General features: G+C 44.8%; 2 protein-coding genes across 14 annotated transcripts in view; one reads left to right on the plus strand and one right to left on the minus strand.

Annotated features, from left to right (window-relative positions):
- Positions 1-7,954, plus strand: part of DOCK7 (dedicator of cytokinesis 7) — a 95,272-nt gene extending 87,318 nt beyond the window's left edge. For 6 of the 11 annotated variants that reach the window (XM_053950401.1, XM_053950403.1, XM_053950394.1 and 3 more), the window contains 7 exons: positions 587-721; positions 1,565-1,654; positions 2,472-2,708; positions 3,948-4,091; positions 4,874-4,980; positions 5,934-6,101; positions 7,413-7,954. In XM_053950401.1, the coding sequence (XP_053806376.1) occupies positions 587-721; positions 1,565-1,654; positions 2,472-2,708; positions 3,948-4,091; positions 4,874-4,980; positions 5,934-6,101; positions 7,413-7,455 (924 nt within the window). In that variant the 3' untranslated portion in view covers positions 7,456-7,954. The remainder of the gene's footprint in view (positions 1-586; positions 722-1,564; positions 1,655-2,471; positions 2,709-3,947; positions 4,092-4,873; positions 4,981-5,933; positions 6,102-7,412) is intronic. The other 5 variants (XM_053950402.1, XM_053950395.1, XM_053950398.1 and 2 more) reach the window with 1 other exon arrangement.
- Positions 7,955-10,738: 2,784 nt separating this feature from the next.
- Positions 10,739-21,924, minus strand: USP1 (ubiquitin specific peptidase 1). 3 transcript variants are annotated; one of them, XM_053950407.1, is made up of 9 exons: positions 21,827-21,924; positions 21,473-21,623; positions 20,226-20,349; positions 19,796-19,903; positions 19,147-19,307; positions 17,912-18,624; positions 16,627-16,797; positions 15,312-15,513; positions 10,739-11,847 (listed from the first exon to the last, which is right to left on the minus strand). In XM_053950407.1, exons 2-9 carry the CDS (start codon positions 21,616-21,618, stop codon positions 11,133-11,135), a joined length of 2,340 nt encoding a protein of 779 aa, XP_053806382.1. In that variant the 5' UTR covers positions 21,619-21,623; positions 21,827-21,924; the 3' UTR covers positions 10,739-11,132. The 3 variants fall into 3 exon arrangements, with proteins under 3 accessions (XP_053806382.1, XP_053806381.1, XP_053806383.1); XM_053950406.1 differs by having other exon boundaries at positions 21,473-21,651; XM_053950408.1 differs by lacking the exons at positions 21,473-21,623; positions 21,827-21,924 and adding an exon at positions 21,197-21,303.
- Positions 21,925-22,243: the final 319 nt, after the last annotated feature.

Raw genomic sequence — 22,243 nt, forward strand, 5'->3', positions numbered from 1 at the left:
TGCCTTTGGCTGCCTCTCAGAGACATCTGATGCTTCTTAAGCTGAAAGAGAATAGATTTAGGTGGGATATTGGGAAGGAATTGTTCCCTGTGAGGGTGGGGAGTCTCAAGTTCCCAGCGCAGCTGTGGCTGCCCCTTGATCCCTGGAAATGTCCCAGGCCAGGTTGGACTGGGCTTGGAGCACCCTGGGATAGTGGGAGATGTCTCTGCCCATGGCAGGGGTGGCACTGGATGGGCTTTGAGGTCCCTCCCAGCACAAACCATTCCATAATTCCACGATGGCACCTCCAGGCTCCTCCTGGGTTGGGAGAAGTCATTGCAGGTTTGGGCTAATGGTCGTAACTGATCCATAGAATTCCATGTTAGTTTATAATTCCATTGTGGTGTTTGCTGCTAAATGCATCCATGCTGAGTTCTAGGTGTGGTTTTTTTTTTTTTTTTTCCTTTCCCTTCTTTCTTTCTTATTTTTTTCCCTTGTTTTTTAATTTCTTTTAATTTTTTGCATAAATTCAGGAGCCTGCCTGCAGCCGTGCTTGAGGGTGTGCATGTCTCCACCCTGAAATAACCTCTTGTTTCTCCATCCCTAGGATGGAAAGAGGATGTTTGGCACCTACTTCCGAGTTGGTTTTTATGGAACTAAGTTTGGAGACCTGGATGAGCAAGAGTTTGTTTACAAGGAACCTGCAATAACCAAGTTGGCTGAAATCTCCCATCGGCTGGAGGTGAGAGGGTTTCTCTGGAAGTTTAACTGCTTCCCATCAGTTGTTTCACAGGAACAGCCCCTCAGAGAAGCAGTTTGGGTGTCTGAGAGCTGGGGCTGGTGTCCCCTGCCCTCCTGCTGGTGCCACCTCTGTGGGAGGAGAGGAATTCCCTGATCAGAGACTCTCCCTGAAAATCTGTGGTGTTCCCATTACCTTTTTCCTCCAGTAGGGTCTTCCCAAGGCATAGACTGAGTCTTTGTTAGTCTCTTCTTTATCTTCTGGTTTCTCCAAGATGTCCTTGTGGTCCATAAATTCTGCCTTCCAGAAGAGCCCATCTGTCTGTCTCAGGCTTTGTTCATTGAAGCACAGCAGAGTGGGTTTGTCAAAACTTAAAGCTTCATTAATTTTCCCAGGCTGTGCTCCCACAAAAGTAGGTTATGGCAATGTTTTTAAATGCTGGCAAAGGGTAATTTAAGAGTAACACAGTATTTATAATTAATATATATATATAGGTTATGATTAAAACAATTAATTTAAATGTTAATGTAAATCATTACCTGAAATTTAAACATTCTATCATTTCCAATACCAGTGGGTCTCAAAATTACCCATTTTAGTTGCACACAGACACAAAACAAACCCAAATGCCTCGTTCAGAACAAAGGCACTGTTGGAAGGCTCTCCTGCTTTCCAGGGCTTGTTTTTTCCCATTGCCTCTGGAATGTGACTGTTGGAATTCTCCCGGGTTCAGCAGATCACATTCTGTCAAAGGCATGTGGAGCTTCACCTCCCTGAGTGTGCCTTTGCCCCCCAGCCCCCATCAGGGCTGCATTTGATGTTTTTTTCCTTTCTCCTTGGTTGTAGGGGTTTTATGGAGAACGGTTTGGGGAAGATGTGCTGGAAGTGATCAAGGACTCAAACCCTGTGGACAAATGTAAACTTGATCCCAACAAGGTAAGGACACAAGTGCAGCTGTGGAGGTAGAACAGGTAGAATGGCTGAAAATGCAGTGGGACAAATTCTCCCCTGAATTTCACCACGTGGGCGACAAAATCCACGTACTGAGCATCTTGTGACTGCTTGGGAGGAGAGTTTGGGAAAATCATTCCAGCAAGGGATGCAGAATTGACCATTCCCTTCCCTGCCCTGGTAGTGGTGGGTGGGAAGGGAGGAGGTGAAAGGACAGAGGCTGTGCTGGCCTTGCTCTGCTGGGTGCAAGGAAGGCGGGGCTGTGCCATTCCTGGGCTTTTGTGCAGCTGCAGCTTTTTGTCACCTCTGTGCCACATCCTTTAAGAGTAGCAGAAAGAGCAGGAGCAGGTCTGGGAAACAGGACTGTGGCTCAGGGCAGGGCAAGGAAGAGTTGAGATTGGATATTAGGGAGAAATCCACTGTGAGGTGGGCAGGCCCTGGCACAGGGTGCCCAGAGAAGCTGTGGCTGCCCCTGGATCCCTGGAAGTGTCTGAAGCCAGGCTGGAGCAGCCTGTTTTAGGGGAAGGTGTCCCTGCCTGTGGTACAGATGGGCTGGATGGGCTTTAAGCTGCCTTCCACACAAACCATTGCATGATTCCATGATGTGAAAGGCATGAGAAGGGAAGGACAGCGAGCTGTGCTTTACCCACCTCACAAACTTGGCAGCAGCACCTCGGTCCCTCCACTGTGAGCGGGATTTTTGAAAGCAAAACCCAGCCCTAGTTTGTGCAGTGGTGTTGGGAGGACACAGCTCCAGCTGGGCCAGTTCAGCTGAGGAGCACATTCCCTGCTGGCCCTGCAGGCCTACATCCAGATCACCTACGTGGAGCCCTACTTCGACACGTACGAGATGAAGGACAGGATCACCTACTTCGACAAGAACTACAACCTGCGGCGCTTCATGTACTGCACGCCCTTCACGCTGGACGGCCGCGCCCACGGCGACCTGCACGAGCAGTTCAAGCGCAAGACCATCCTCACCACCTCCCACGCCTTCCCCTACATCAAAACCAGGATCAACGTCATCCACAAGGAGGAGGTGAGGCTGGAGCTGGGTGGGAAACGGTGCCTGGCACTGCGGGAGGCTCCTTCAGCTCCCGTTCCAGCTTGCCCTAGGAGCTCCTCGGGACTTCTCCCCGTTGCTGTTCAACCCTAACTAAGCCCAGACTGGTTTAGGGATGTGGCTGCCCCACCACCTCCAGACCTGGTACATGCAGGGGTCCTTGGAGAGCTCTGCAGTCCGGCCTGGATTGGTGTTGGAGCAGCCTGGTCTAGGGAAGGTGTCCTGCCCATGGTGGGGTGGAATGGGATGAGCTTTAAGAGCCCTTCCCACCAGCCATTCCACGGTTCTGTGATAACGGAGGTTTGTTAATTTTCCAAGGGTGGGCAGGATCAGATGTGGTCACTGGGACGCTGTGAGCAGCGACCCAAAGGGACACGAGTGCTGCTCAGAAACATCTCAGACAGCTCGGGGTGCCCAGAAACACATCTAAAAATCAAACCTTTTATTGATGTCACCGAGCCAAGATGATGCATTTCTGAGATCCTCTTGGTATCCTCCACCCCTTAGTGGTGTCACCGTGTGGAATTTTTTGGGGTTTTTATTTGTTTGTTTGTTTGGTTTTGTTTTGTTTTGTTTTTTTGTTTCTTAAGGTTGGGATTAAATGTGTGAGATGCTATTTTTTTGTTTGGATTAAGATGTTTATTAGTTCGTAATTTATATTATAGTTTTATAATTGTTTATTATAGTTTTATAAATACTATGAATTTATAGTATTTTAATACATTAAAAATGGAGTTGTAGTTTTTAATATGGTTTTTCAAGGATAAATTGTTTAATTAAGGAATGATAAATATCATTATTATCTTTATTTTTCATTTCATACATTTGTAGTTTATCAGGTGGATTTTTAAAATTATATAATTAAATTTATGAAGAAGGATTAGTTTTTGTTTAAAAATTTTATTTTGTTTTAAATATATTATTAGATTTTAAAATTTTAAATTCTAAGTTTTTTTATAATGTGATGTTATAGACTTTTTAAAATTACATATTTATAATCCTAGTTTTATTATTTAATTTTGGAAGCTTTTTTTATGGTTTTAGGTCAAATGCAGTGTTCTCTTGGGGGTTAGTGTCTAGTCAGCACAGAAAGTCTAAAATTCTCAGCATCCAGGGTTCCAACACCACCCCACTGTGGTCTGGGTGTTCCTGGAAGTCTGTGCCTGGCTGCCAAGCTCAGCCATAACAAAAATCCTCTTCTGGCTTTTTGCTTAGATCATTTTGACGCCCATCGAAGTCGCCATCGAGGACATGCAGAAGAAAACCCAGGAATTGGCTTTTGCCACCCACCAAGACCCTGCAGACCCCAAGATGCTGCAGATGGTGCTGCAGGGATCAGTAGGTACCACAGTGAATCAGGTGAGGATCATTTCCCAGCTGGACTCTGCGAGTGCACAGCCTTGGGCCTTGTTTCTCAATCCCCTTGGAATTTTTTCCCTGTTTGGTCTGTGGGATGTGTTTAAGGTCACTTAAGGGTAGGTCTAGGCCAGCTGTGATTTTGCTGTTTGGGTAAGAGTCTTGAAAATGTGGAAAGAAACTGGGAAGGAACATCCCTCCCTCAGTTACTGCTCCTTCCTGGCACTTGCAGTTGTTTCTGCCTGCTCCTCTTCCCTAAACTTACCCTTTGTTAGCCAGGCTCTGCAGGATTGTGTCCTGCTGTGGATTTTTAACAAAATGGAGAGCAGTGGAGAAAAACTGAGGAAAAGCTGAAGGAGCCTGAGTAAAGCACAGTGCACAAGCTGGATAAAAATCAGCTGGAGTTCTGAGTGCTGGGTTGAGTTTGTGGTGCTGGCAAACGCTCCCTGGCTTCCATCTGCATTGTTTAAACTTTGCCTCAGTTGTGAGTTGAGCAAACTTTGTCAGGAGTCCTTATAAAGGAAAACAAATGGAGAATCTGTGCAGTTTCTCACACTGTTTTCCAAAAGCAGAGTTTTAAATAAAACAAAGCAAGGCCTAAAGGAGACTCAGTTGTCACTGAGGTTGGTGATTTACACCAGATTTCCCAGCTGCAGCTCTTTAGGATGCTTTGTGTAAGGAAATGTTGTGTTTTGTGGATGTTTTCTGTGTGGCTGAACTTTCTCCAGTGATTGGATGTGACAGACAATTTCCAGAAGCTCACTGTGGTCCTTCTTCTCCTAAAGGGACCATTAGAAGTTGCACAAGTTTTCTTGTCTGAAATCCCCAACGATCCAAAGCTCTTCAGACACCACAACAAACTCCGCCTCTGCTTCAAGGACTTCACCAAAAGGTATGGAAAGGGTCCCCAGGGCACCTGCCAGGTACAGTGGCTGCTGCCACCCCAGGCAGGGACACGTGCAGTGACCCAGGGCTGTCCTGGTGTCCCTCCACCTGCCCAGGTTCCATGTGCAGCTCATTCCTCACCTGCCCAGCCCTTCCCTGCTGGTGCTGCTGCTCCCTGGCTTCATGGCCCTTCATGGTCCTTTCACAGGAAGGAATTGATCCCAGCTCAGCTGTGAAGAGTCCCAGAAATCACAACAGGCCAGAGCTCCCAGCCTGGCAGGGTCAGGAGGAACTGCTGGGGTGGCCAGGAGATGAAATTTCTTTCTGAAGTGAATTTCTCCAAGCAGAGTGGAGGGATGCTGGCACAATTCCCTGGAGAAATGTGCTGGCTGTTTTACTTTCCTTGAGTCATGCACACTGCAGGCTCAGCCCAGCATCTTTTACAGCACCAAGAAATTTAAAAAACCACCAATATAATTGAAATGCTGTGAGCAAATAGATCCAGTGGAAGCATAGTTTTTCCTTGTGAAATTAATGGTTTTGCTGATACAGTTGTTTTCCTACCCTTTATTTAAATTACATCTTTGCAAGCAGAAGAGTTCTTGATGAACATCCCAGGCTGCTATTTATTAATCTCTCCTGATTCTATCCGTCTTTAAATCCTCTGGGACTGGAAGTGGCTCTGTGGAAATGAGTTTTCATTTCTCTTCAGAGAGGATAGATGTAACTGGAGGCTAAATGACAATAAAAAAGGAGTTTTCACTCTGGAAATGGGAGATGTGACACCCTCTCCTTGCCCCCTGGACACCAGGTGGTTCAGCTGATCACCAAAAGACAAGACAAAGGATATTCCCTGTGATCCCAGAGGGACAGAGTGGCTGTTTTTGTACTATTGGATGAACAAACCTGTGGCCAGGGGCTCTTCCTGCGTGCCCAGCTCTCACAGGGTTTGTGTTGCAGGTGTGAGGATGCCCTGAGGAAGAACAAGAGCCTGATCGGGCCGGACCAGAAGGAATATCAGCGGGAGCTGGAGCGCAACTACCACCGGCTCAAGGAGGCTCTGCAGCCCCTGATCAACAGGAAGATCCCACAGCTCTACAAGGCAGTGCTGCCTGTCACGTGCCACAGGTGCATATTTGGGGTTCCTCTTGGGGCACAGGGTGTGAAACTGAGGGCTCTGAACTTCCCGGGATCCTGCGTCATCCGTTTGTTTAAGGCTCTCCTGGCTGAGCCCGTCCCTTTCCCCTTCTGTCCCTCCTGAGAGCACGTTCCCTTCCCAGCAGCTGTGGTAGGTGGTGTTTGCAAGGTTCCTTCTGTTCCTCAGCTAGGACAGTTGGGGTTTTTTGTTTGTTTCCATCCTGCATCCCATTCTTTTTAGATGCAAAACCACCCTCAGCATAGCAGGAATTTATTCCCAATGAAACTGGGATGAGGCGCTCCAGGGGGGGAAAATTGTTGGTGCAGGAAGACCAGGAAGCTGGAGATCGGGTTTGTGTGAGACAGGATATAAAAATCCCTGGGAATCACAGGATCACAGAAGGGTTTGGGTTGGAAAGGTCTTAAACACCATCCAGTCCCACCCCCTGCCATGGACACCTTGTGCCAGGGCAGGGTGCTCCAGGTGGTCTGGGAAAATTCCAGGTTTGGGGTGACCAAAACCTCCATGTGCAGGTCATGGCTGAGCAGGGGGATTTTGGGTACAGTCACTTTCCAGCCAGGCTGTGGCTCCCAGAACAGGCCAGGAGTGGTTCCCAGCAGGAATCTGTGACCCCTGTGAAGTTCCCTGGCAGCAGGGCAAGGCTGGATGTTCCTGGAGATGAACTCAGGGGGTTTCTGGCTGGGAGTGCTGCAGGAAGGTCCTTTCCCTCCCTTCCCAGCTTTGGGATGCTGGAGCTCTCCCCACCTCTGTGTCCCAGCTGTTCCCTGGCAAATTTTCCTGGCTGTCATGGTGGGAGTAGCAGAGCTTCCCTCCCTGCCAAGCCAGGAACCCTACAAATGCTTTTGGTGTGGTAATTATCATCTCATCTTCCTGTGCAGGGAGCCTCATACAGGTATGACATAAAATACCCTGAAAATCCTAGAATATCCTGAGTTGGAAGGATCCCACAAGGATCACTTGAGTCCAACTCCAAGTATTCCTGGCAAATTCCACTTCAGGGATGTGTTTGAAAGATTTAAATATGATTTCAGTTGTGCAGATGTTTGTGCTGCTTCTCTGCGTACACAGGAATTAAACTTTCTGTCAGTGCTCTGGATGATCCCAGATACAAACCCAAACCCAATTCTGGAAAAGCAACGAATTTTAATGCCAGTGGACTTAATTTTTGTTGTAACCAGCTCTAGGAAATTCTGGAAATCAATTCAGAGTCATTCATCTGGTGAGGTTTCTTATTTCACCATGGAAAATCTGAGCTCATCATTGTATTTTCTCTCCCTCAGAGACTCCTTCAGCAGGATGAGCCTTCGCAAAATGGAAATCTAAACGAGTTAAAAACCAAAATAAAAAAAAAAAAAGCACTTAAAAAATTAAGGTTTTGAAAAGAAAAAGAGCCTTGTTATCAGCGCTGGGAATCAAAGAAGTTTTATTGTGAAATAAAACTTGGACTTCATCCTGGACATCCCACACACCTCTTCCTCCATCAAAGTGTTCAGTGGCCAAAAATTCATTCTGAATTGTCAAATGTAGACTTCTCAATGTTTGAAAAGAAAAAAAAAAACCATCATGGCAGTGGTATCCAGAGTATTGGTGATGAGCTGTAAACTTACCTGTTTTTTAAGGCATTTTTATGACTCAAAGGTACACTAAACGCATTTACCTTTATTTATAGCATTACCTAATGTTAAATTTATTTTACTTTTAGTTCCTATATTTAATTTATATTAGGACCATACGCAAATGCATTTTGGAAGTTTTTAATGTAGTGATGATGCTGATGGTTATTTTGATGGTACTATTAAATATGTGAATGTTTACACTTTAATTCCCTGTGCATTTGGACTTCAGGGCTCAGCATCCTTGGGGAAAAGGTTCAGAGCAAGGTAAGTCATGGTACCATTAATTAACCACGTGCTGATTGTTTATTATCCCTGTTCTTTTGCTGCAAACAAAGAATAATTCCACAGTACCAGGCACAGCTTGGTACCTCTTCACCTCCTTCAGTCCATCAGGGGAAGTTTCAGCTTCACTTCTGTGTGTTCATGGACATCACCAGCAGCTGGGAGGTCCCAGCATCTCCTCACCCCTGGAATTAGCAGTGTCCATGGAACTAAACTCATTTTGTGTGCATGTTTTAATTTAAAGCCTAATTTCACAGGGCAAAAGCACCTAAAATGGTGTCACAATTTAAAAGGGTGCAAAGCATTCTTTGCATTGCTGTTTATGTGAAGAAAGGTGTGCTTTGCAGCAGATATTTTGGGGTCTAACACTGCACTTTGAGGAAACATCAGATTTGGAGCTGAGTCCACAACTCCTAAATCTTGTCCTTACTATTTTTCCTCTCTGTGGTGAACAAAGTCCCCTGGAAGAGGTGGTGTGTGATTAAACACATTTATTCTCTCTCCATAAATATTTAAATATGCATAAAAAACCAGATAGACACACAAAACCTGAATTTGATAAACATACTCTTTATATATAAAATAGAAGGGAAAATGGGTTTATACATGAAGTGCCCCCTTCTGCAGCAGCACTGAAGGTTTAGGGTGGGGAGGGTCTTTTTTTTCCCCTTCCTGCTACTTATTTTAGGTTCTTGGAGACTTCTCCCATGCTCTGTTATCCCAACAGCTGCACAGTGGTTGGTGTTATGTGTGCCAGGCTCTGCAAGCTTCCCTGGAACAGAATAATCCTGAATTGGTTCTGTGTCACAGGGCAGAGCACAGGAACACCTGCATGCAGTTCCCTGCAGAAGGAAAATTCCAAACTTTTCATGGATATTCCAAGGCTCTTGCAAAGCCATGGGGTGCTTGGAGGTGCTACAAGAGTCAGGGAATCTCAGAATGGAAAATATTAAGGAAGCAGGGAAGGGCTTTGGAAGAGATTTACAGGAAGAGGCATTAAAAATATTTACACAGTGCAAACAAATCCCAGGAGCCGTGAAAGGATGAAACTTAATTTACAGCGGTCCTACTCCAGGACAGGAATTACAAGCAAAAAGTTCAGGGGGGTGGCAAGTGCTGCTTGAGTGAATATACCAAAAATCCACCCCCAATCCCTCTCCCTGTGCCAGAGGAGGGGTTTTCATTCAGCATCTTCCAGCTGAAGCTGTTTTTTCTTCAGCTGCCACAAAGAATCTCCTCCCAAGCTGTGCTGGGATGATGGAAGGCAGCTGGGTCTTCCTGACATCCTATTTTGGTGTAAATAATGGTATTTTGTTTCCTTGGAACATTCCTGATGCTGCAGTTGAATGAAAAAGATAAAGTCTTACACCAGGTGTGGAAAAATAAACTTTCATTTGCAGGCTGAAATTCAGCAAAGCCTAAAAAATTGCATTCTGTAATGGGATTGAGCTGCCCTTGCAAGGTAAGATTACTGATATTTTTGTAATGTAGCTTTTTCTTGGTTTAGACTCTGGAATTATTTATTATTATGATGCAGTGCTTTGGAAAAGGGAAAGTGTATTTTGTCATTGCAGATTTTTTATGCTGCGAAATCAAGGCCTGTACAACAATCAGAGGTCAAACCTAACATGGAAAATGCACTAAAAGCGATTTTTCCTGACTTTACCTCCATGTTTATACAACATTATAATAAAAGATAGTAAAAATTAAGTATTGCAGAATTAACTAGGCAGAGGTTTTTAGGTGTTTTCCTGTAAATAAATTAATTTGTAGTGGAAAAAGGTGAATTATATCCAGGGCATGCTCAAAGCCTGCAGTAACACTTGATGTCATTCCATCCATGCTGGGACAGACTGAACAATCCCCCTTTTCTGAGTCATGTTTGTTAAGATTTTAATTATTAGTTTATAGGAGTCACTTTCAATTCTCTGATAGACAATTTGGGATTTTCATCTCTAGGATTTAGTGCAAATGGTTTTGGTTTTACAATGTTTTTCCTTAATCTCACAACTGTAGTCAAAAGTACCTTCAAATTAGGAGGTACTGTTCAAGAACCAGCTAAAAGCCACAGAATGTATTCTAAAAGCACTTTAATTCTTTTAGATAGTGTCCCAGCCTTTTTGTAACTGTTCCTAAAGCCCTTTCCCTTTCTGCTTTCCCCTTTCCAAACACAACAGGCTGATCTGCTTGTCTCAGATGCTGATCATAACTTTTTTATTTCTTATGTACATTCTTAACAAAGCATCAAAGCCAAATGCTCTCCTTTCCCCCCACGTTTCAGTGAGCTCCAGGTACAAATTAACTTCAGTTAGAAGGTCACCACTAAGTTCCCAATCACCCCAAACAGAGATGCAGATTTGAGGGCTTCACTCTTCAAAGTACAAAATTATTTTAATTACACTACACTCTGCCCCTGGTTTGTAGTATTAATCACACCTATTTACAGTTTGCTCATTAACAACTATGCAGCAAGATGCAAATTAGACCAGTCAAAAACACTTCCATGAATTCAGTTCCCTCCAATGCTCTGGACAAGGTTCCCAGACTCTTTTCCTTGTGCTTCAAGTTGCAAGGAGCAGGAAAGAACGGGAGCAGGAGAATAAACCACGTCCATTACCCAAAGACTAAATATGAAGTGTTACTTCCCAAGTTACAAAAATACACAACTTCTGATGAAATTTGCTAGTTAATATACATTTACTCCAGGGTATGAATACAAATAACTTTTATTAAAAAAAAAAGGGAGGAAAAGGGTAAAAAAAAGAAAAAAAAAAGCTAATAATACAACAGGTGTGTCTGAGACCTAGAGCTGCATTAAAACCACTACTGGGTGCTGTAGGCATTGTTTAGAATCTATACAAACTGGTATTTCTAAAAGGTCAGAGCACTATTCTCCAGCAGAAAAGTTATGGTGTGAGTCAAGTCCTATGTCATGTTTTGTTAATTCAAGTCGAGCCACTTGACACCAAAGGAAAAAAAGACCAGAAAGATGAAGAATCAGTAGCTTCAAAAAACAAACAGCCGTTGCTTCCAGGTAGTTTGGATGCAAATCAGAGCCAGAGGTGTATGCAAATCCCAAGTATTTACAGTCCAAGTCCAGCATCACTCTACAATTTTCTTATAAAACAGTAGGTAAGGAGTCGATGTAGATGACGATGTCGGAGAAAGAGAATTCAGAAAGTCCTTTTCCTCTGTGACCTTCACTTCGGAATCGTCGAAGAGCAGCCACTTCCCCTCGTACTCCTTGAGGCTCTGGAGCACGTAGAGAGCTTTGTTCTCCAGTCCGTTGGCTCCCAGCCCCAGGGGCTCGCCCTGCTCCGCCCTGGGCTCAGCGCTGGGCTCGCTGCGGGGCTCGGGAGCCAGGCTCAGGAGCTTCTCGGGGTTGGGCTGTTTGCTGGCACACAGCTCACAGTCAGCCTTGCTCTTCTGCCCCCCGAGCAGCCCCACGGCCTCCATGTTCTTCTTGCTGAGCACCTTGCCCGGCGGCGCGGCGCCGTTGAGCCTGAAGGAGACCTCGCCGTCGTCGTAGTCCTCGGCCACGGCCCGCGCCTCCTCCTCGGTCAGCGGCTCCGGCTTGAGCGCGGCGTAGCCCGGCTCCGGGAGGAAGTTGCCCCTGTCCAGCTCCAGGCTCTGCAGGTCCGTGACCTTCACCGAGGCCGTGTAGTGGCCGCTGCTGATGGTGATGCCGCTGTGCATGACCACGGCGAAGAGCCCGTAGGTGTCGTTGGTGGGCCGCGTGCTCCACTCCTCCAGGGACAGCCTGAGGGGCGTCAGCAGCGGCGTGTTGATCTTGGACAGGCCCCCGTAGCAGTCAAACCTGGCAAGGGACACAGAGCTTACACCTCGTGCCACAGCACCTCCCAGAAACCACTCCAGGTGGCCCAGAGGTGCAGCCATAGCCGTTCTCCTCAAAGATACGGATGATGGGAACTGCTCCCTGCTGCCCTGGCTCAGCACCAGCACCCCCGGTCAGGAAAGGCATCTTTAGGACTGTAATGTTAAATGTTACAGCCCAGAAACTAAATTTTAACTATTTCTGAGATCCCCCTTTTCTAGAGTATCAGCTGAAGAGAATTTTTAAATTATGATGATAAAGGTTCAGCTGATTGTTATCACTCCTGCTCCTATTTCTGCACAAACACCCCCTTTCTCTCTCTCACCATCCTCTTCAAAAACAAACCAAAAACCTCTTCCCCAGCCAAGGCTGAACCAAGCAGGGTTGGGTTTGTTTTTTTCTCCTCCTGAAAGAGTCATTTACTAAATAAAGCATTACTTATTTTACTTTCAAGTAGCTTTAGTATCACTTAGAGATTGTGACTAATTTTCCTCAGCTCCCCTCAATGCACTGTAGCTGTGCCAGTGGTGCTCACCTGCAATTCTTCACTAGCTGTCCTATGGTATTCTAATTTTTCAAACAATTCTGTTTGAAAGCTAATTTACTTTGGAGAAGCCTCTAGTATTCCATAAATATTCAGTATTTTGTTCACAGCACACAAATTAACCAGGAAGGGAAAAAGTCCTTTCATTATAAGGATCTTCTACAGAATTTGAAGAGAAAGTCAGTGTTGGGATTTCATTGTGCATCAGCCTCCTTGAATGATTCTGCTCTTGATGACTTACCCATTGCATCAGCCCAGATCAATTAACCCCTTTATTTAACAATAGGTTGTGATGTCCTAATAAATTCCAGGGATGACTCAGTCTTACTCAACTGTGAGGGTGTTGTAGGGAAAAATACTGGGGAGTACAGACAAGCCCTGTAAAACTGAGGTTTTCCAAGATCTCATTTCTCTTATCATAGGAAAAAATAACTTAAATCCAAGGAAACTGCAGCCATGGCATAACTGCAGTTATGATTATTGTTTTCCTGGATTTAATTTTGGTTCTGCTTCACTCCTGTTCAGAGCCATGAACCCTGAGACACAGAAATAAACAAACACAGTGGCACACACACAGATCCTCAGTCACTCCAGTTCAGTGAAACCTCACTTCACACCTCTCTCACCATACACATTTCACTCCACCAAAAAGAACACAGAAGAGCACAGAATCAGAAATAATAAAACTTAAAATCTTCTGAAAATCCCAATTAGCAGCAGCCAGAAATAGAGATATTCAGAAGAGAGTCAAGAAACACAGAACTGCTGGCTGATACCCTGGATTACAAATCCAATTCCACTCAAGCACACTGGGACAATCATATTCACAGAAAACAGGAAAAAGCAGGCTCTACCTTTCTTCTCAATGACATCCAGCATCAGAAAGATTTGGAGAGGAGGAAATAAGAGAGGAAATCTTTTCCTATTAGCTTTTTGTTCTTCTTAATGATAAGAATCTGAAGACAGAAAAATTGCATGCCAAGTACTCTGCCTGCTCTGACTGATGCACTTCAAACACAGCAAACCTGATTTCTGCAGCCACATCTTTTGAGACCATAAATTAGTGACATTTTACCCACTGCACTGAATTTCACGAGACAAAAAGCTGATTTTCTCACAGATTGTTAAATTTCTATAGTGGAAATGCTTAATTACATGTTACCAGTTAACAAATTCCTTCTAAACAGCTTCACAGCCTGCTCACACGTGGCCTGGCATTTTTCCCCACACAACAATTGCCAAAGAGAATGACTCCTCCCCAGGCAAGGAGATTTTCAAACTGGCTGCTTTATTTTAAAACAAAACACTTTGCAAAGCAGCATCTAGAAAAGATTAATAAAATCCCTATTAACTGCATATTTACAGTACCCTTCACTTCTCATTTATTTATAACTCAGTCACCACAGAACTTAGTAGAGGAAAACTGAGCAGACCAGATTCCCAAATTGTTGTGGGAGCTAAAAGTTGTCTGAAGATTCTTATCTTAAAAAAATTAAGTTTAAAGCCAGTAGAAGACTTTGTTACTACTTTTAGCAATGATAGGGTTTTGCCCAAAACAAAACATCCAACCCAAAAATCAAGAAACTCTTCTAAAGAGTTTCAGCTTCATCACAGGTTTCTCTGTCAGGTTTTCCACTCTGACTTCCTTAATCTCTGACTGGTAGCCCTTGGCAGAAAATTTATGGAATGACTGAGAGGACACATGAGGAAAACCACAAGAGACTGGATTCACTCTGACCTGGAAATTGGTCTGAGTGTTTTGGAGCAAGGACCTGAAGCTGGCCAGGACAGAAGAGGGTGAGTGAGGCAGGAGAGGATTGGTTAACTGCAGGTCCTTCCTCATGGAAACAGGAAAATAGGAAATACAGGAGCAAATGGAAGATAATTTTCATGTTTCCCACTCAACTGTCATGATTTTTAAGTGTGCAGCTGTAAGTCAGTATATATAAATCAGTATTTAAATAAATATTGTGGAGATCAGTGAAAAGACAATTTAGTATGTTATGATTCTGGATTTGCATGGAAAGTCATTGCAGACACAGAGATTTCCTTTCTGCTTTGTCAGAAACCTGGATATTCCTGTACAGTGCTGTGGGGATGGATTTTTCTTTGTTTTCTTTCATCCCAAAGAAAATCCCTAAATTCCTAAGTATTAAAAAAAAAAAAAAAAAAACACTCCCACAACTTCTTTCAAAACATAAGGATTGCTACAATTACAATACCAAACTGATTAATTGGTAATTGAATATCAATGATGCTGATACTACTGTGTTTTTAACGTAATTGATTTTTTTTCCTTTTAATATTAGCGCTTTAAAATGTTTATCTGATTATTATTTTTCCCCCAAAATATCAGTGCTCACATTCAGGTAGAGACCAAAGTCTGCTTAAAGGAATTGGTTAATTCTGGGGTAATGAGTGTTGGCTCTTCAAAGTGTGTTAACTCCTGATTAATTTTTTTTCCCTATTCACATTAATCTTTTTAGTACTCATATTCAGGCAGAGACAACATCAGACCATAAAATGAAGATTTGTTCTCGTTACTTGTTCTGGTAAAGCACTTAAAACTGCCTCTGAACTCAGTTTATTTACTTACAACTTAAATATCCCCTTAAATAAGGGAATATTTAAAATAAATAAAGTTTTAAGAAATATCAGGGTGTTCTAAAAGTACAGCTAAAAACTTTTTGTTAAGGAGTCTCCCAAAAGTCCATTTTTTTGGAAGTAATTTGTGCCACTACCTGGAACAACACAGAGCCTTTATGGTATTGAGGGCTTCATCCCAGCAATTTAATTCCAGTCTGGGAATCTTTTGGAAACATTCCAAAGCATTTCCACCTCTTGGGGTAAGACTTCCCTGGCTGCAGGACCCTGTTTGGTAAGACAGGCAATGCATACTCACTCCAAGCCACTGGCAGCAAAGCATTTCAAGTGAATTGTGATCACTTCGGGCATTTTATCGAACAAAAGGCTGCGCTCGGCTTCCGTGTAGTGGTGGCAGTTCTCACAGAAATACTTGTCCTCTCCCACAATCCTCTCCACTGAGGCAAACTGGGAAATTGCCCATTTCAGAGTCTTCGTTTCTGTTTTTGGCTCTGGAGAAACTAGAAGACAAAATCACTGTATTCATCGATATGCCAATATTTACATTTCCAACGCATCCCGCCAGAAGAGCAACAAAACAAAATATGTCACGTTCAGACCACTCCAAACCTGCAACACTGCAAAGAACACTCAGTATGTGTGAAATATGTGATGTATTCCAATCTTTGGAGCATTTCAGGAAGGGATGAAAACATCACTTAATGGCTACCGTTACTCAAAATTAGGATTTTTCCAAAGCTCGTTTCAGATCGCACAATTTTGTTGCCATGTCTGGAAATGGAGAGCTTGTATGAGACCAGAATTTCACTTATTAAGGCAAACCCCCAAAATAACCAGAAAGTTCCCTCTCACTTCTTGCGTTTTGCCTCCCCTGCCACCCTCACACTGCTGACAGGATCACCCGCTGTCGGCAGCACTTCACATATGAACATCACCCCGCACATTTTCCTCTGAATCCTTCAGCAAAACGGGGAGCAAAAGCAGGAAAAGCTGCTCCAAATTAAGTCAGTGGCAACTAAAATTATTTCCCTTAAAATTCTCATTTCAAGATGTGGTTTTGGCACGCTTCCTTTTGAGAATAGCTAAAAAGCTGCATATAGATCAATAAAATTTGTGAAAGAGACCACATGACTAACATTTACAATCATAATACGAATGTTATTAAAATAACAATCTAAAACATTACTTTTTTTTTTTAGAGTAACTAAGAAAAAAAAGCTGGATTTGTGTTTATTTCTAAGAAAAAATGTAAATATTTCTTATAAGAAGAAGAAAAAGCAGCAAAATTTCTTATCCAGAAGAAAAAAGAAGACTCAAATCAAAGGAAGTACCTATCCATAAGCAGGAAAACAGGTGCCTAAGTGACAGATTGTAGGCAGTCCATGCTATGTGTTAAGATCTGGAACAATTTGAATATTATCTGGATCTGCCAACATTATCAGCACCGTGTTTCCAAAGTCTAAAGCAAATCAGGACAGGAGATAACAACCTCTAATTTTAGCCAGCACAAACAGGAGCCGTGTTCCTTCCTAACTGCAGCACTGTCCTTCCCCACGGCTGGCTGAGGCAGGAATACATTTCACAGCCCTTTTTCTTTGAGGGAAATTACTTACTTTCAGAACTCTCTTCACTTTTAGAAAGTTCATCTTCTTGCACTGGGACACTGATGTCCTGAAAATCCTCCCTCCTTTCCGTGAAGCACTCGCACTCCAAGCACCTCGTCCTCAGCACTAACTGGCCCTGGAAGAGTTTCTCCACCAGCTCGAAGACAGCCAGCTCTGTACCTGGAGAGAGTACACGGCACATCCCTGAGCAAGGGGCACTTCATTCCAGAGCCCCTTCAGAACCTGCTTATCCTCAGAAAATCACTGTTACAGCCATGGCCTTTTAGGGAGCTCAACAGGAATTAAAAAGCAAAACAAATCATGAGCAGTTTCCATGGTATCACCTGCTTGTAAGTAAATAAGGACTCTCTGTCTCCTGGGCCTCAAATTTTAATTTCTGCTCTAAGATTGGGCCCTTGTTTTGTACTTGAAGAGTGACAGTGTCACGTTCTGGAATATTTGGTTGTCATCAATGCTCTGACTCCTTAGCATGGACTGCTGACCTCCTCAAGGAGCACCACACTGTGGGTTTGCCTCATTTCTGTTCATGCTCAGTCATTTCCTTCCTAAATTTATTGGCCAATTTTGGCCAAATCTGCAGAAGAAATGCACAGCTCAAAAGACTCTTCATTCCTTCAATTTTTTATAAAAAATTGGTGGGTGGAAAGTTCCAAATTAGTAAGTACTGGATTCATACTGAGGCCCTTCCCTCAACATGTATCTTGTTTCATTGACATAAACAAAATCCAGACCTGCCAGCCAATTAGCATTTCTAATTGGTATCTATTAGATCTAAATAGATTAGATCTTTAATACATCCTGAGTCCTTCCTGGTTCTTGGGAAGGTTGGGAATATGGAAAGATTAAGGAACTGGAAGGGAAAAAGAGGATACTGTTTGTAAAACCATAGCTAGTGGGGCTTGGTTCTGTTTGCTCCTGCCAGAAATATTCCTTTACATCTTGAATTCACTTGCTCTTTCTGTGGATGACAAAAATTAGTGGTAAATACAAACCTGGTAATATTCAGCCTTTTTTATACATATTGTACAATGATTACAGAATGTTAAGAGAAATGCCTCGAGATCTAAGCTAAACAGGTCAAGTTCTAAAAGAAAAAAAACTACAAACACATACATATAAAAATAAATGATCTTTCCTAAAAATCATCTTCAATTCCTGAAAAATCTAATTTTGTGTTTAGAGCTCTGCAGGCTGTGCAGTCTGAAGGCTGACTTCCCACGCATTGTACTTTCTTAATCCTACTAATTTTAAGCCCATCCACTTGTGCACCAACCTTCCTTTTTTGGTTCTTTTTCAGTTCCTTTTCCATGATGGCTTTCCACGGGAGACGCTGGTTCATGATATTCTTCTTTACTGTCACCATTTTCACACTTGACAGCTGACTCTTCGAACTCACAGTCATATTCTTTCCCTGGCTCTTTGGATCCCAAGTTTGTAGTTAGCTTTCCTAGACTGTAAAATTTGGACAGAATACTGGGCTGTTTGCAGGAAGATTTTAACCAGTTTAACCTAAGGCGCGACTTTTTCTGCGTGGGCTTGGCGCTCTCGCTCTCCCCGGAACACTTGGCAATGGCATCCATTTGGTTTTCCATCTTTTCTCCCGTGGCTTTCCTCTTGGACCTGGTTTGCCTTTGATTTTCTTCTGCTGCAATTTGTTCTTTTGATACTTTGGATTTTTTCTTGGCGTTGCCGCCCTCGGCGTCGCTTTTCCTTTTCCCGTTTGCCTTGAGCAGCTTCTCCTTGGCCGCGTCTCCGCCGTGGCTGCCCAGGGTGGGATCCTCCTCCTCAGCAGGGCTGACAGACCCATTGCTCTCAGAGTTTTGGTTGGGTTTTTCCTCCAGTTTCGCTGCAGGCTCTTCCAGAGGCAGTTTGTTCAGCTCTTCCTTCTTCAGCAGCTGGCAGGTTTCCTGGATGTTCCCCAGGATACACTGCAGGACCTCCTGGGCGTCGTGCTGCAGGTACCCTTCGTACATGGGGTTCAGCTCTCTGTGCAAAGGAGCAAAGAATGAGAGTTTGGTATCCTTTGCTAACTGGGGACTGTGATTTGAGACTGAAATCAGGGATTTAGAAGTCATGGAGGATCTTCTCCAAGCATACAGAGGAGTCCTCTCTGTGACAGAGCTGGGGGAAGGTTCTGCCTTAAGGATTTACACCCAGCAGTGGAGCTCCTCAGCTCCAAGGGAATCCTTCCCATCCCTGCAAGTGTCCCTACCCACGGCAGGGGTGGAACTGGACAAGTTTTAAGGTCCCTTCCAACCCAAACCTCTCTGTAATTTAATAACACTTCTGCACCTAAGCACTGTTTTAAACCCCCTCTGCATTACAGCCTTACAAAATTCAAATTTATTTTCAAATTTCCAATGCCAACAATAAGTACAAAAATCTTGCTGCCTATAAGGCCATCAAAAATTTAAGGCCATCTACCTTGCACCACCCTCTAAAGCTGGGCAATATAATGGCCTGGAAATGTCAGGACAGAATTGTGTCAGCATTGAAGGGGATTTGTACCTGAGGGTGTTCAGCAGCCTCCGGGGCTGAGTGGCCAATTCATCCGTGTATTTCTCTGGGTTTAGGAGAAAACTGGCTTGAAGCTGCTCAACTGAAAGGATCAAGGAGTGCAAACTGCAGATGAGCTCGTAACTTGCCAAGGGATCTTCTTTACAGCTTCCCTGCAATAACAATGTAAAAGGAATAAGAACACTTGCCACAGTTACATTGGTCACAAATTAACATTTTTCTCTCCTCCCCTCCCTTGGTTTTCTGTATTTGGCTGGATTTTTTGTCTGCTATGGGAGGCAGGTGGGTTTCAAAAAACAGTATTTTGTTTTTTTTCCAAGTAGGAGACAAACATAGAAGCCCAATTAGTCATAAAATCCCAAACCATCCTTGTCCAAACAAGGATTTCCATCAGCTCCAGGCACTGTATCATAATTATCTTTGTGCCAGAAGCATGGTCAGGTATCTTCCTCAAATTTCTTCTGTTAGACTTTAAAACTTCTGCTGAAGTTCAAAACCACTCAAATACATCTTCACCTTAAGTAACGGTGCAGAAAACAATGCTTAAAAGCTTAAGAATAGAAATCAGTTAAATTTTCCCTACATTCAGGACAGCCTTGCCTGCAAGGTTACAAATAAAGAACACGTGGGGATTTGTTACCTTTTCTGCCTTTTGCTCTCCTTCATCCTTTGAAGATTCTCTCTTCTTTGAAATAATGTTATATAAATGTTTTACTCCAGTTTTAAAACCAGGACAAAAATATAATACCTGAAAGCAACAGTTGAAAACACGAGAATAACTGGAGTAAGAAGTTATTCCACACATAAATGCACATTTATAATCCACACAGCTCTGCACCTCCCCAGGCACACAAAGATCCAGGATTTTTCACAGCAGGGAGGAGCCCTGAGTATGGAAACTGAAGAATTTCCCAATCAGGACAACCACAGGGCACACATTTCCTGCAGCAGCATCTTTATTTCCCTGCTGTAATGAGATGCCCTTTACAGTGCACCCAGAATAAACTGATTTCACCCATTTGTGCTTGACCAAAATCTCCCTCCTGGAGCCCCCCTGGACACGGCCTCACCTGCAGGACACTGTTCAGGTAGCAGGTGTTGCCCAGGTTGTTCAAGCCCACAAAAGGCAACATGTTGTCTTTTTTCTCACAGCTGACAAGGGAGGGGGGCTGTGCTGCAGGAACCACCTGGTCACTGGGAAACAGAGAAATGGGGTAAGAGACACTGGAAAAACCCCTCCTGCATCTCTCCCCACCTAAAGGGAATTCAGCACTGACACATGCAGGGCTAAACCCTGCCAAAGTGTGTCTGAATTCACTGAGTCCTCAGCAACCCCCCCAAAACCACACAGGAGGAAAATGTGCTCCAAGTTCCAACACATCAAATAGCAGGAGACTGATCTAATGGATCAAAAATTTCATATTTAAATAATTTTGTATGTTCTTTCTTCATTCATAAGGCAGAAAAAATGTTGCCTAGAATGTATTTTTACATTGTCCCCTGCTCCAGTCACATCACTTCATTTCTGGGTGCAAAGCTAAAGCATAAAACCAGAAAAAAAAAACCTAGAAAAAGAAACCAATAAACCTGACACACTACACACTGATTATCATTATTATTAATCATTGTTAAAAGTGACTAATGCACTGTAATGACGCAACAGAACCAAATTTTAAACTCTCCAACTCTTTCTAACTGACCATAATTTTCTTTTTCCCACTTAAATTCCCTCATCAGCAATGAAATGGTTTTGCTTAGGGCCTGAAAAGCCAACCCCACAATTAAAGATCCTACATATTCTCATTAAAGCTCACTTTGCAGAAATTAAATTTTAATATAAATAGTTCAGCGACACAATAACTACTTATATTAACTTGAAGCAAAGCAAGTTTTTCGACAGATCCCAAAGTTTGTACCAACTAAGCACCAAAAGAAAAAATCCAAAATATCAAAAGGGCAAATTGCAGCAGAAGTAAAGTTGTTCCCTTAAAAGAGTTATTAGAAGTTGGTCACAGTGATTAAACAGGTTTTAAAAACTAACTTCGGCAAGCGATCCCAAAGTTTGTGCCAGCTGAACATCCCCGGTGCGGCAAAGCCGCTTTCTAAAACCGAAATTGGTTACAGCTCGCCCAGTTTGCCGAACCCGCCCCGACGGTTAATTTAACGTTAATTTAACGGCAGCGCGCGTTAATTGGATTTAGCGCGTGCTGCAGCGCGTTATTTGCGCCAGAAGACGAAAGCGAAAGGAGCGGCGATGGCCGGAGCAGCCGCAGCCGCAGCATCGCCACAGAAACTTCTCCCGCGCGGCAGCACTCACATCTCCGCGCCCTTCGGCTCATTTTCCTGCGCCTCGACGAAATCCAGCACTCGCTTCGCCTCCTTCTTCTGAAAGAGCTTCAGCGACAGCCTGTTCTTCTTGGAGGGGCTGGCCCTGGCGCTGTCGCCGGGCAGGACGCCGGGCATGGTTCCTGCGGGGCGCGGCCGGGGCGCTCACACCTGGCGCGCACACACACACACACGCGCACACCAGGCGCCATTTACTCCCCGAGGGGGCCGAGCGCGGACCCGCCGCCCCCCGCCCCGGGCTCGGGCCGCCCCCCCGCGCCCCCCGCATGTTCCCCGCGGCCGGCGGGGCCCGAGGCCGCGGTGCGGCCGCTCCCCCCTCACTCACCGCTACATGCCGGCCCCGCTCCCGCGCGCCGTTGCCATGGAGACCGCGGGGGACACCGTCAGCGAACTTGGCGCGTTTTTTTCCGCGCGCCGACGAGGACCCCCCCCCCCCCCCCCGCCCCGCGCGCGCCCCGCCTCGCGCCGCAACCCCCCCCCCCCCCCAACCCCGCCGGCGGCCGCCCCGCGAGAACGCCGGAAAAACCGAACGCGCCGCCCGGGCGCGCCGGCGGACCAAAGCCATGCCGAGAGGCGGAGGGGGGGCTGGCCGGGAGCCGGTGGACAGGCCTTGCGGGGCCGGGCGCCGCCGCGGCGCCGCCACCGGCCCCGCAAGGCCGCCGCCGCATCAGGCGGCGCGGCGGGCAGCCCGCTGTGGGTCCTGGCTGGGCGCGCGCGGGCGCTGGTAACGGCCCGGCCAAAG

Source organism: Vidua chalybeata, chromosome 9, assembly GCF_026979565.1.
Source record: "Vidua chalybeata isolate OUT-0048 chromosome 9, bVidCha1 merged haplotype, whole genome shotgun sequence".
Taxonomy (NCBI): domain Eukaryota; kingdom Metazoa; phylum Chordata; class Aves; order Passeriformes; family Viduidae; genus Vidua; species Vidua chalybeata.